Below are 13,578 nucleotides of genomic sequence, written 5' to 3'. Positions count from 1 at the left end.
TTCTTTTCTGTCCCTACGATTAACCGTACTTCTGAATGCTTATTCGAAGAATCCCTAAAATCGATCGTCGATCGTTTTTAATGTACTTACCTTGCGATTGTTTCGAACTTTCTGCTTAAAATCATTCAGAAAGTTAGGATGATTATTTGCATCCTGGACATACGAGGGAATCCTATAGATATCTCGAAGCCATCCAAGACCAACATATCCTCCCAAAGTGCTAAAATATATGAAAGCCTGTGCGTCTCGTTCTAGGTATATGTGATGTGCACCAACTAAACCTCCAAACATCCACAGCACGTACGTCCAAAATACCGACTTCTCTTTTTTCTTTAACTTTTTATTTTTTTCCTCTAAGTTTCCACCATTCTTCAGATCCATTTTTATTCCTTGCATTATAATCTAATTATGCATCGAGTTACACATTATACACGGTTTAACGATTAATACACACCGGTATTAAATAAAATACCTGAGAGTTAGATGCACATTGACGAGCCGGGGTAACACTACACTACCGGCTTTGAGTTTCACGATTGCACTAACAGCTACGTGTGTATTATTTGCAACGTATTCTGATATCATCGACTAACTTCTTCCTCATTATTCTCGCAATAAGAATAGCGAGTATAGTTAAGATAATTTTTACTCGTTTATTATGTCCACCGATAACTAGTTCAACTTAAGTGTTTCTTTTGTAAAAATAAAACAATTGGCTGAAGCGTATCTGTCGATATCGTTTCGAAAAATACCGCAGGTGGTTTTACTACACTGATGCGTACCATTTGTAGTTCAACGCTCTGTCAGATATAACGGTACTTTAACAGGACCGTAGCAATGAAAGCAAACCCAAACCTTAAATGGATACAATGCGAATTAACAATCGTAGCAGATGATCGATTGAAATCGATTAGAAATAGAGTGATTACGAATTCAGATACGTACCAATTTGTAATTAATGATTTATCTTCAGAATGATGCAGCTTTGTCGATTTGTATAAAGTAAATAATAGAAAAACAAATATGTAACATATAAATAAAATGTATTTATTAAATTAGATAAGATTCTTATTTATTGCACTTATGTAAAAGGTTCGATTTGATTAAACGAAAGCTTAATGTATCTCCTTTGTTAGTATATCTTTTTTGTATTTCTCGTATGTTTTAGGAATATACGTACAATATGTATTTTAATTCATATGAAAATTTCATGATACCAAATGTGTACGATAAATATTAACAAGGATCGCAAAATAGAATGTAACATATAATTGTACGGACAACTTTTGATACAGTAAGCTGGAGAGAGAGAATTCTTTTTATTATGTTATCGAACCTTTTATCTATCGACGAATTGAAACAACTTCTTTTACTTAAAAGTGAAACAATCAATTCAAGATATTACTTTTGATATTAATTCTGCTTGTTAAATGAGATTATATAAATTAAACGAAGATATTTTTTATAGATGTTCAATATAGTAAGCATACGCCTATATAATTCAATCTTTTCTGATTATTTACATGTAAAATACTCATTACGTACATTCGTAAAATTCCTTTTATATACGGGTATAACTTAAATAAAACATGTGAAGAAATGGAAATGTGTAATTCACGAACATTCAAGTTCACAAATAAATTCCACCTTTGAATAAACAAACGTGACCATAACATTGAAATGAAAATCCCTAAGAGTAGTGATTCCCTATGTCAGTAGTATATTTATGTTACCAAATATATACCTAATGTTTATCTTATAGTCACAATCGTATAAACAGGTCTTGACACTCATATACCGAAGTATAGGAAAAATTGTTCGAAAATTGAGTCGTGAAAATTAAACATGGAAAACAAGATTTTCGTTCTGCGCGTGTGTGACATACTATGCATGTCTCAGATAGAAACAGACATATTCTACTCACATCTGTCTTGCACGAACGAGAACTTTGTCGTCGTCCATATTGATTTCTCACGACTCAATTTTCGAACGGTTTCCCCTAGCGACTGTCGAGAATTATATGATCTAGTTCACCACACATCAAACTGCAATTTTTTATACATTATATGTTTATTATAATGGTAATATAATAGCCGATATATAAACGGTGAACTATTTTTTAACGATTCCTTCGAAATGTTTAGTTCGCTTTTAACAAAATTAAATTATTTTTTCAGTTTCATTTATACATATTAAAAATTTTCACGTCGCCAATTTATCACTCAATGATGTAAAAGTATTAACAAAAATAGTATTTTATTATATAATTTCGTACACTTTGAAAAAATACGGATAATTCAGATCAAAGCTTCTCGTTTTAAATTTAACATGGCGGCGTGAACGTGTTGTCCGCATTTCTTCATTGAAACCGCTTGTCAAACGTATAACAAATATTTCACAACTCCCAAAAATTTGTGATACTGTAATATCACCGGAAGTAACGCGAGTACAATCTCTTGTGGAAAATGCATAGTAATGGAAGGGAGTCGTTCGACGAAATATAAACACAAAGAGTGGCGTAATATAGCAAAAAGGGAACGTCGGAGACGTCTGCGTCGCAAAGCAGCCGCTCAGCGAGAAGCGACCGAGGAACAGCTGAGGGCAGCACTTGAAAAAAGCGCGGAATATTTAAAATGGCTAGAACAGTGTGAAGTTGAGGAGAAAGAAAAAGAAGCTCGGGAAAAAGAAGAACACGATCAACAGGAAAGATTATGGTTAGAGAAAGAGGTAAATATACAATAAAAGCGAAAAATACTATTTATGTAATCTTAGTGAATTTTCTTTTTAAAAGTGTACATTCTATTTCTCTTATTTGGTCGTTTTAATTTATGGAATCTATTAGCAAGCAATTGATTAACGAACGTTTATCTTGTTATGGTCGAAATTACTTTGTTTTCGGAATCGATAGCATACGTTCGATCAATTACAAAGTTACTCGCAAGAATTTTCCACATGAGTTATAACCCTGAAAATAATGTTGAAATGTGGATACCAAAGCCTGCTAGTTACTACATGGTTCCTATAAATTAAACAGTCAAGCTTTAACGGTAAAATATATAGATAATACGTAACTTTATGTTTCATCTTCCTAGGTGAAAGCCCAAGAAGAATGGCAACTTTTGCAGGAGAAAAAGCAAAAAGCTCGACAGTTACAATTGGAGCAAGAGGCGAAAATCCGCCAAGAATTTGAAACGAAACAGGCGGCTATTCGCAAAAAGCAGGAAGAGGAGAAACGTAGGAGAGATGAGGAAATTAAAAGGCGGGAACAGCTACTTAAAGAGATTGACGACTACATCGATAATGGAATCAAGACTCCGGAAGCTTTGCGTGAGATTATCAATAGTCAACCTGGTAAAGAGCTTTGTCCGTTTTTCACAAAGACAGGTGCTTGCAGGTGAGCAAATAAAACTTAACCTTTCAATCTTTATTAGGTAAGCAGTTAAATAAAAGTATGATATCCAACAAGTCATATACGTATATGTTTGCAGATATGGTGACACTTGTTCGAGAAATCATCGCAGGGTATGTTTAAGTAAAGTCATATTAGTACCTGGTTTTTATACTCATTTTTCTCTGGAGAAGAATTCTGCGGAATACGACACTGATATTGCCCTTGAATTCGAAAGCTCGGAAACACGACGACATTTTCGCGAATTTTACAAAGATGTAGTCCCGGAACTGGAATCGTTTGGAAGAATAAAAACCTTGAAATATTGTTGCAACAGCGAAATTCACTTGCGGGGCAACTTATATGTCGAATATTACACCGAAAGAGAAGCTGCTAGGGCTTTGAGGAGACTGAAAGGTCGATGGTATGCCGGCCGACAACTTAATTGTGAATTTGTCAACCTGAGATCATGGAGGAGTGCTGTCTGTGGGATGTCGAGATGTCCCAAAGGAAGGGCGTGTAATTTTTTGCATACTTTTAAAAATCCACGCGACGAATATGATATCAAAAGCCCGCCGAGATGGGCGAAACAATCGTCTTCATTTACTCAGGAAGTTACGAGCAATAAAAGAACCGAACATAGGTATTGTTTATAAATGATAGATTATATCGTTACAATATATTATTGATATATATATATATTGTTTTGATGTCTTTTGTTTAGAAATAAATCAAAATGGGAAGATGATAGCGACGTGGAAGATAATAAAAATTGGAAGTGGTCCGAATCCCCCGAGCCCGATATAGGTCATCGTTCGAGGAATACTGAAACTCGCCGTCATCATTCCGACTTTCGACAGAAATCGACTCGCGACAAACGACGCGAACAACTCGACAGAGATAGATCTACCGATTATGAGGATTCACCGCCGGCCAAACGTCATCGAACGAGATCCAGAAAACACATAGATGAGAAGATCAGAGATGATGATGTTTCAGACGATCGCGACTATTCTAGAAGACGCTCGAAGAAATACAAAAAAAAGACAGAAGAGGATGATGATACATCGCCGAGGCGTTCTCATAGGAGACATTTGAAAAGCAGCGATCGATATTATCGTTCGAGAAGTCATAAGTTTTCGAATAAACATTCTAAAAGAGAAAAAGAAGATGTCGAGAAAGGTAGACACAGATTGAAAAGTCATAGTGAATCGTGTCAAGTTTCTTGGGAAAGAAAATCGAAGGGCACGTCCGGAAAGTGGAATGTCGAAGAAAACGTCGACGCGATAAATCTGCCTTGCGTAAAATCTAAATGGGACAAAGAAAATTCGGAACAAATTGATTCCGAAAGTACGGGTTTTTCCGATTCTGAGGTCTCCGGCGTTGTCGAAGAGAAAGATGTCGAGAAAGCGGGAACATCGTGGAAACTTGCTAAAAAAATATCCGACGACGAGTGGGCTACGACTGATTCTGAAAACGAAATAAAGATCAAAGAGAATTGACTTAACAGACGTTGAATTTATGTAAATATGTTCTCATCATGACTTTGTTGAAAACTACATAAGGAAACCAAATATAATTTGAACAATAAGTACTTTTTCATACCAAAATATATTTTATAATAAAACGTTGCATACTTATCGCAATAGGTCCTTTCTATTCTTTCTTTTCACTCTTTAATCGTTGTTGAAAATAATTCTAAAGTTCTTTACTCTCGATTTCGAGTGTTACGTAATACAGAGCTGATTTTGACTTCGTTTTAGGAATATTCAATAAATAAGATAAATATTATTGGAATCGGTCAAGCGGTAGATATTATCTTTCTAGCACTAATATCCGTATTTACAATTTGATATTTTTTAATGTATAGAATGTGTAGCCTCCGTGGTGATTAGAGACAATATGTATCAACTTATCAGATAAATTTATTTAATTAGATATAGTATTAAGGAAAATCCGTTCTATATCTCGCTATAAAGTGTTGAAAGAGTCGCAAAGAGCACGTTATGTACCATTGTCCTACGAATCAATCTAGTCGAATTCGTTGAACGAATGAAAATTAATAGAACTTGTCTATAGTTCCGAAAACCGAATATGATGTTCTTAAGTTTTTTCGTGTTATTATGTTTTACCTGTCGCCTCGGCCATGGCGTTGGTCTCCGTGGATTTCATTTTTACGGTTTGGAAGAGCCACGTTCCTTGAACAAATCGGCTAGTGAAAATATAACCGAATTATGGATCCGACAACCCGTCGATCATTTCAATGTTCGTGACAATCGCACTTGGTTGATGGTATGTTGCAAATGGAATTGCACCGTTTAAAAACACAAAATTTTCGTATTTATATTTCGATATATTTCGTCGTATTATGTATCGTATATTTCGACAGCGTTATTATGAAAATTCAAGATATTTCAAGAAAAATGGACCGATTTTGATTATGATCGGAGGAGAATGGGAAATATCTAAAGGCTTCTTAACGACTGGTTTAATGTACGAACTCGCATCCACTCACAACGCGATCATGTACTACACCGAACATCGCTATTACGGCAAAAGTAAACCGACCGAGTAAGTTAATTTCTTCTCAAGCGTTAGTATATTTTTACTTTTGTTTGCCACAGTTTTGCCAAATTTTCTATTACCTTTCGAATCTTTTAGAGACACTAGTACAAGAAACTTGCAATATCTAAGCGTAGATCAAGCACTGGCAGACTTGGCATATTTCATCGAAACGAGGAAAAAGGACGAGAAACTTCAGAATAGTAAAGTGATTGTTTTCGGTGGATCTTATGCTGGAAATGTGGCAACATGGGTCAGATTGAAATATCCCCATCTCGTTCAGGGTGCACTAGCTAGTAGCGCGCCAGTTCTCGCCAAAGTTGATTTTTATGGTGAAGAATAAACTCTTTTGCAATTCCATGTAATTCCTATCAATTAAAAAAAAAAATAGATAAATAGAAAAGGAAGCTTCTTTTTTAGAGTATTACGAAGTCGTAACGGAATCGCTCCGTAGACACAGTCAGAAATGCGTGCACGAAGTTAAAGCTGCTTTTGACGAGGTTCAAGAGTTATTAGCCATTAAAGGAGGCGCAGAGAAATTAAAAGAGTATTTCAAGTAATTATCGTTCGTTGAAAATTAACATAATTTGCCGTGTATAATATTTGTTTAAGTTACACTTGAAACTGTCGTAGTTTGTGCGATGTGCCCGATGTACGTTCCTTCAACGATCTGGCTCATCTCGGCAACCTTCTAGCAGAGGTATAGTTTTTCAAAAAATACGCTGTTGCATCTCGGATAAAAGATAAATGACTGCTTCTAATCATAGTTATCAATATCTTTTTAATCAGGAATTTGCTGGCATCGTTCAATACGATAAAGTGGAGAACAATCGAACAAAAATCGCCGCCTGCTGCGAAAACATGACTGCTTCGTATCTGGGTAGTCCTCTACAGAGATTGGCGCATCTCGTGTCGGACAAAAATAAATGTTTGGAAAATAATTACGACAAGTTTGTCACACTTTACAGAAATGAAACATGGGACTCGCAACCTGATATCAGTACGTTTTCTACTTGCGGCAAGTAAAAAAAGGTTTCGCGCTTGTAAATTATTTATTATTAATCTTCACATGTCGGTGTTTTCAGTGAGACTATGGTTCTACCAGACATGCACGGAATACGGTTATTATCAAACAACAAATTCAAGGAAGTCGGTTTTTGGAACCTTGTTCCCGTTGCCTTATTTTATGGGCCTTTGTAGTCACTTATACGGATACTAGTACGTGTTATAAAACATATTGTTTGATATTTTCTCGAGAAATAGTACACAAACTCTATCGTTTGTCTTACAGCTACGGTAACAGATTCTTGTATACCAGAATTGGAAGAACGAACACAATGTACGGAGGTTTACGACCAGATTTGCAAAACGTCATTTTTACTAACGGGGACATCGATCCGTGGCATGTTCTCTCTGTTCTTCAGGACTTAAATGCATTCTCTCCCGCCATACTCATCAAAGGTATTGTTAAAATAATCGGAGATTGACAAACGTCGACCGATCTAACAAATCCACATTGTTCCCAGGATCATCGCACTGTCGTGATCTGTACAGCGATTTGGATACGGATGTTGAAGATCTTATTCAAGCTAGAGCAAGAGTACGTAAAATTATTGGGACTTGGATTTCTTCTTAATCGTTTGTTATCTTGTTAATAAATAAAATATGTGTAAGAAAATATTTATTTCCAATAATATGATTTTATTTACAAATTACGAAGATGAAACGATATATAAATTATACTTTATCGAACGTAAGCCTAAGGTTTGGGAACTACAATTATTTCATTTATATATCGAACTTTGAGATTCATCTAACACAAAGGTTAGTCGCGTCGATCGAGATCGAAATTTCATTGCTGTTTCCTTTACATTTCTGAATAATATCTTAGTAAGCTCTTACAGCTACAATAATCGCTAGGATAACGTATCTTGTTGTAGCTCTGATAATTCGCTACAACAAAAGTATCGATAACTTTATCCTATCGATATGGTAAATATCGTTTATGAAGTTTATTATTATCAATAACACGGCTTAATCAATCGACTTCGAGCTTTCTGAAAGAACCCGTAATACCGTACATGGTGGAATCACTGGAACCGATATCGGAACAACCAAAGCCTTGTTTCAAGGCCGATACCGCACCTTCCCGAGCCTTCTCCGAGTATAAATCCAAACACACTCTCATCTTATCGTGACTCAATAACGTCGGTCTCATTTCTAGCAACTCTTTCTTCCATAATTCTGCGCAAATAAAAGTTTATTTTCTTCGTTTCGCGGTATAAGCACGCGTTAGTTTCATTTAATTGGAGATATTCGATTTGTACGTTAAAAGGAACATTGTTATTTAATTTGGAACACATTTAATTTCGCAATTTATCAAATTGTACTTACCAATCATTTCTTTCATTGGCATCGTACCGCCATACTCTTTAGGTAACATACTCGTATCCATTTTATGGTTGATAGCGTCTTCTAGACTAGTGTAGATCTTAACGCGTTTTTTTATCTTTTCCGAGATCAATGACATACCAAAGTCAAGCGCGAATTTCAAAGAAGGATGTGTGTTAATCGCGTGAACTTCCTTATGCCGCATAGGTATAGTTCGCTGAAACCATCATTTCGCTGGTTTACTATGCGAGATATTAAATTTCGGATATATTATATCATTTTGAGAACATTCTCGGAATTACGCAATATCAGAAATTCTCCGACTGTTTCATAAGAAGTTGCGTATCGTTACGAGTAAAATGTTATCCAACTGGTTGGAGAACACGTATATAACTAAACTTTATTAATAATTTGGAAAAAATAAAGATAGTTGCAGCCTTCTGTCTCGCTTGAAGCTGTCGCAACTTGTTATTATTTGTGAATGAAAAACATCGCGTAAGGATATACAACGAATATGAGACAAACAGTCGTGAGATTTTCTATGTCCTTCGTCGAACAATTTGAAGTTATGGAAAAACATAGGGTTTATAAGACTCGTACCTCGCCGTTCTTCACGATACGCACTGCCTCCTTCGGTGTAAAAAGTGTCAAATGGGGAAAACTGACACCGGCTCCATCGGCGAAATGAACGAAACCTCGTACTTGACTTTCCTCGTCTTCCATCAGACACTCGTATGTTATCGCGTGAATTCTACACATGTCGGCATTGGTATACTTATGGGGATCAAAGACGCCTGAAAGTGCACGTTCCACGCGATTATAGAAAGTAAATATACATTCGTCAACATTTAAACAAACATTCGTAAGATTACGGTTACACGTTTCCGCAATTACTTTTCAAAACCGTATAATAACAGTTGCAACGAAACGACGTGCATGCTATCTGAAATTGCTCTGAAAGTAGAGGCAACGATTTAATAGCGGAATAAAATAGCACGGAATGACAGGTAATCAACACATCCGTTGTAATTGTTTGGATTTGTTAAGAAGTTCGCGTGGAAACATTTGAAACAGGCAAAGATAACTGTTATTATGCGCGTGTTTTCACAAATTATCCACGTTCAAATATATAATCAAGTTTCGCAATGACAATCGGCAATGCTGAAATTGACACGTTCGCCGTGTCGCCTGAACGACGCTACGGGACACACGCGGTACCCCGCGTCAGCAACTATGTTCAGAGTACGTGCATAATATCGGTTCGAATGAGTGCTGCAAACGAAAAATTGCGAAACTGTGAAAAAGGAATTTCACAATATTTTGCATAAGACGCGTATGAAAATTATTGTCCAGCATATAGTACAGTAGATAATGAAACTCGATTGGGCCAATCAACGTGTTAATCCTTAACGCTCCAAGTGTGCCTTTCAAGCACCACCGATGTGCGGCGCTCTACTCTAAAAGTATTTTTCGTTATCGGTAATTGTTTACAAATAAAAAATAATACTCCTCAATGAGTACTGTGAAACCTGTGAACGCAAACCCGGTTTGCATCCCAATGAATGTTTTAAACAATTCCACACATTACTCAATTATAATTAATATAAATATTGTAATCAAAATTATATTACTTCTCAGATGAATAAAGATTGTTTTCAATGACTTTAATATTATTATTTACACGTCATTGTAGCATTTCAAATCTGACACTTAAAAATTTGCAAGTCGAAGTATGATGAGAATAAGTTACCGATCGATATTCACAATTCAAAATCAGAGCGTTAAGGGTAAACTGACATTAATTTACCTGGTCTGGCAATTATAACACGGCGGCCTTTGGCGTCACGTCCAGGTGCAGCAAATATATATCTGAAAAAACACAGGTTATGCGATCGTTATATCAGTCGTATCACGCGTAGTCTGTACTTTGTTTAATCTCACCCCAAAGATAATAGTTCTTCCATGGTTGGTTCGGTAATGTCCAAGTTATTGAACGCAGGGTGGTAAACTTGGCGCAGCAGCAAATACCTTTCGATCGCCTCTTCCGCCATCGGAACGTTGAATTTTTTACATCTTAGGAATCTTAATAAAAACTGCGCATCTGTCGAACGAGATCGTGTGTCAGTAGCATCGACGCGCGATAGTCTCGCGCGTGACTATACCTACATGTACCTATGTATGTACTAACTGTGTAAACACTATACTCGAAAATAAATTTTCTCACCGAGGCGACAGTTTTGTATACGCGGATTCAGTTTTATCCAATTACGTATTTGCTCAAGAGCTTGGTCTCTCGTATTTTTATCTTCTCTGAGTTCCTCCTTCGCCAGTTTCTGTGTTTCCGTCGACAGGCTGCATTCGTAGTCATCGCCCTCGGTTACCCATTCGATCGCTCCCATCTCGTTACCTTGATTTGTCTCCAACAACAGGCAGCTTTAAATTGTCGATATCCAAAGTATAACGGATCGGTGGAAATTCTAAAAAATCATTTGTTCCTCTTTACCAACGATCCATCTATCGTCCCATTTTCTATCTTACGTTCCCCAATCGGTAAATATACCGCGATAGTTACAGATTTGACGGGCGATATTCGAAATAAGTTTGATCGCGATCTTTATATTCAGTGAAACGGCATTTTCTTGCATTTACATCTTCGATCGTCGAGCGATTCATTTCTTTAGCGAACTGTTGACACAGTTCCCTAATATCATTCAAAGTCACGGCGTGAATGAAAGCATCGTGGTAAGAAGGAACACGCCTGAAACACTTTCTTTCGATCGCGTAACGCCACGTCTTGCGTAATTTCATAAGAACTTAACCAATTATAAGCTAACAGTGATTTTGTGACATAACAATTTCGTCGTTTTATGATATAATGTTTGACCAAGTACGAATACCTCCAAGTATTACGTGTTCCGTGATAGCAACATGTGCCGTGTTGTGAGCGAGTGACTTGTTTCGCAACCACTTTCTCCGATTACGTAATCAACCAGCTTGTGCGCCCATCTTTGTTCTCGGATTTTGTACGACCGACTAACATCGTTCGCGTAATATCTCACTATCATCATCGTAAATAATCAATTTTGTCTATCAGCTTTCTAGCAGTCCACTCGATTCCATATTTTAATTTCTATCAAACATTTATCGTTCATCGTCTTCTTACAGCCTTACGTGTAAAAGGATTCTGCTGTTATTTGATCGACGTGGACTTTATAACGTTCGTTAGGAAACGATCGTTGGAAAACAGAACAAGTCTGGAATGCTATGCTTTTATTTTATCGCTTTTAGTGAATCAGCAGGTTTGAAACGTGAAACTCGGATAGAAAGGGACGAAACAAAGATGTTATTTGAATCATTTAAATCGCCACATTTTTGCCGACAATGCGTATTCAACGTCTCTTCGTTGTATTAGCTACAACATGTTGTTCTTATTGGTTAGAAAATTTCAACAGTTAAAGCAGATTTATGGATACAGAAGATTTCTTTTGCATCTACGTTAACACGAACGAGCATAATACGAATGGGGTTATCGAGCAATCGGCGGAATAAAACACGTAACTATCTTCCGTGTAGAAAGTGCCACTTATCGTCTTATTATTACTCAAGTTCTTTCTCGAATATCGACTGCCGTTCACCCTATATCTAGAAATCTAAGTATTTTTGTTACAAAATATTACGTCAGTTATGCCGACAGATTTGTCTGCGTCCTCTTCTTCCTTTTTTCTCTTTATCGTTCTCCTCTTATAGCTACGTTTTTATGCTTCTCGTGACTTCGAGTACCGAAAACTAGACTTCGTATTAAACAGTACCTACGATATATTGGGTTGGCAACTAAGTGATTGCGGATTTTGTCATTAGGTGGTAATGCTATAAGAGGAGAACGATAAAGGGAAAAAAGGAAGAAGATCGCGGATTTTGCCATTACCATTAGGTGGTAACCACCTAATCACTTAGTTGTCAATCCAATAAATTGTCAAGGATAAACAGTCTGTATAATCGAATATAGACAGAAGAATTATCAAATCAGTAACGTATACATTTTATTCTACTTTATCGCGCGTCAACTAAACACTGTTTCGCATATTAATTCGATTACACGCAACATTTTGGCTATTGGTTTCTGTTTATCAAAGTCAGACGACATTGAATTGCAGTAAAAAAAAAAAAAGAAAAATATATCACGTTTAGATATGTACGCTTCTACATATTCAAAATCATATTAAATCTATCGTATGCGAGGCCTTGGCCTCCAAAATTCCTGACCTCTGAAAACAAGGTTAGGATACAATTACTGGTACTTAGTATTCACCTGACATCGGTCCGGTGAAGTACAACGAAAAAAACAATGTAAGTTCCTACAGACGCGACTAAAATTTATAATAAGTTTGGTGAATTATCGTACAAACAAGGAGATCCATTTGAAGGTATCCGGAATGAGTTATTGGTACACTGTTGCCACGAGATAAGCTAATGTGACGAGAAATATTGATATATTTGGGGAGATAGTAAAATTGTGATAAACTAATAGAGTTTCTAATTTTTTAGAATTTAAAAACCAAGTCAGTCGTATTAAAATGTTCCTTAAGAAATTAATATAATATGAAATTTAAGCAATACGTGATAATATGATTGATACAATTTGTTTAAAGATTTTTATTTTCAAGAACGGACGTGTTAACTTCTCAATGATATGATTCTGACGTTAGCCAATAGCATACGTTACTCAATTTTTCAACATTATTTCAAATTTTGATTCTTAAAAAATAAATTCTTGCGTCTCCAAACAAAATTTTATTAATAATTTATGAAATTAATCGAAAGCCATGTAACATACCCGAGTTGTAGTTGCGCAGGTGAACACTTGGAGGAGACTGTTTCCTCTTGGCTTACGAACCGCTCTTTTATAATTTCCACTTGTACCTTTCTTCTACCTCCGCCTTCGGTACTCACGCGATAGCTTATGGGCCTTATGGCTTATGCCAGCAGACTCAAAGCAAAAGAACAAAGTCCCTTTCAGGGACGAATCTCGCCTTTTTTAAATACTTTTCTTAGTTAAATCGATCGAATAAATTGCCTAACGAAAGATACGTAAAAAACTGTTCCGTCACTTTGCAGCAAACCATCGAATACTATGGTTCACCTAATTGCTCGTCTTTTATAGGTACGTCGGTTGGTATCATCGTTCAGTTAAACTTAAACGATGCACTGTAGTAGTACATTTCGTAACGACTTTTTCT

At 36.2% G+C, this 13,578-nt stretch overlaps 4 protein-coding genes across 4 annotated transcripts in view; 2 read left to right on the top strand and 2 right to left on the bottom strand.

The window, feature by feature from the left end:
* Wus (TM2 and DnaJ domain-containing protein wurst) overlaps positions 1–929 on the bottom strand; it is a 261,802-nt gene extending 260,873 nt beyond the window's left edge. Inside the window, exon 1 of the mRNA XM_072013379.1 lies at positions 91–929. Coding sequence (XP_071869480.1) covers positions 91–396 — 306 coding nt within the window. The 5' untranslated portion in view covers positions 397–929. The remainder of the gene's footprint in view (positions 1–90) is intronic.
* Positions 930–2,138: 1,209 nt separating this feature from the next.
* LOC139992400 (uncharacterized) lies at positions 2,139–5,036 on the top strand. Its single transcript, XM_072013203.1, has 4 exons — positions 2,139–2,727; positions 3,093–3,394; positions 3,489–4,031; positions 4,113–5,036. Exons 1-4 carry the CDS (start codon positions 2,476–2,478, stop codon positions 4,888–4,890), a joined length of 1,875 nt encoding a protein of 624 aa, XP_071869304.1. The 5' UTR covers positions 2,139–2,475; the 3' UTR covers positions 4,891–5,036.
* A 339-nt stretch (positions 5,037–5,375) lies between these two features.
* Positions 5,376–7,630, top strand: LOC139992469 (putative serine protease K12H4.7). Its single transcript, XM_072013329.1, has 9 exons — positions 5,376–5,680; positions 5,778–5,959; positions 6,050–6,282; positions 6,371–6,506; positions 6,584–6,650; positions 6,740–6,950; positions 7,036–7,168; positions 7,242–7,411; positions 7,477–7,630. The coding sequence occupies exons 1-9, from the start codon at positions 5,483–5,485 to the stop codon at positions 7,584–7,586; spliced, it is 1,440 nt and encodes a 479-aa protein (XP_071869430.1). The 5' UTR covers positions 5,376–5,482; the 3' UTR covers positions 7,587–7,630.
* LOC139992499 (clavesin-2) lies at positions 7,615–13,467 on the bottom strand. The gene is made up of 7 exons (XM_072013392.1): positions 13,176–13,467; positions 10,566–10,818; positions 10,283–10,442; positions 10,149–10,210; positions 8,942–9,135; positions 8,345–8,558; positions 7,615–8,194 (listed from the first exon to the last, which is right to left on the bottom strand). Exons 2-7 carry the CDS (start codon positions 10,738–10,740, stop codon positions 7,989–7,991), a joined length of 1,011 nt encoding a protein of 336 aa, XP_071869493.1. The 5' UTR covers positions 10,741–10,818; positions 13,176–13,467; the 3' UTR covers positions 7,615–7,988.
* Positions 13,468–13,578: the final 111 nt, after the last annotated feature.

This window comes from Bombus fervidus, chromosome 2 (assembly GCF_041682495.2).
Source record: "Bombus fervidus isolate BK054 chromosome 2, iyBomFerv1, whole genome shotgun sequence".
NCBI lineage: Eukaryota > Metazoa > Arthropoda > Insecta > Hymenoptera > Apidae > Bombus > Bombus fervidus.
Note: the sequence above shows the minus strand (reverse complement) of the source record. Positions and strands in the feature narration are given on the sequence as shown.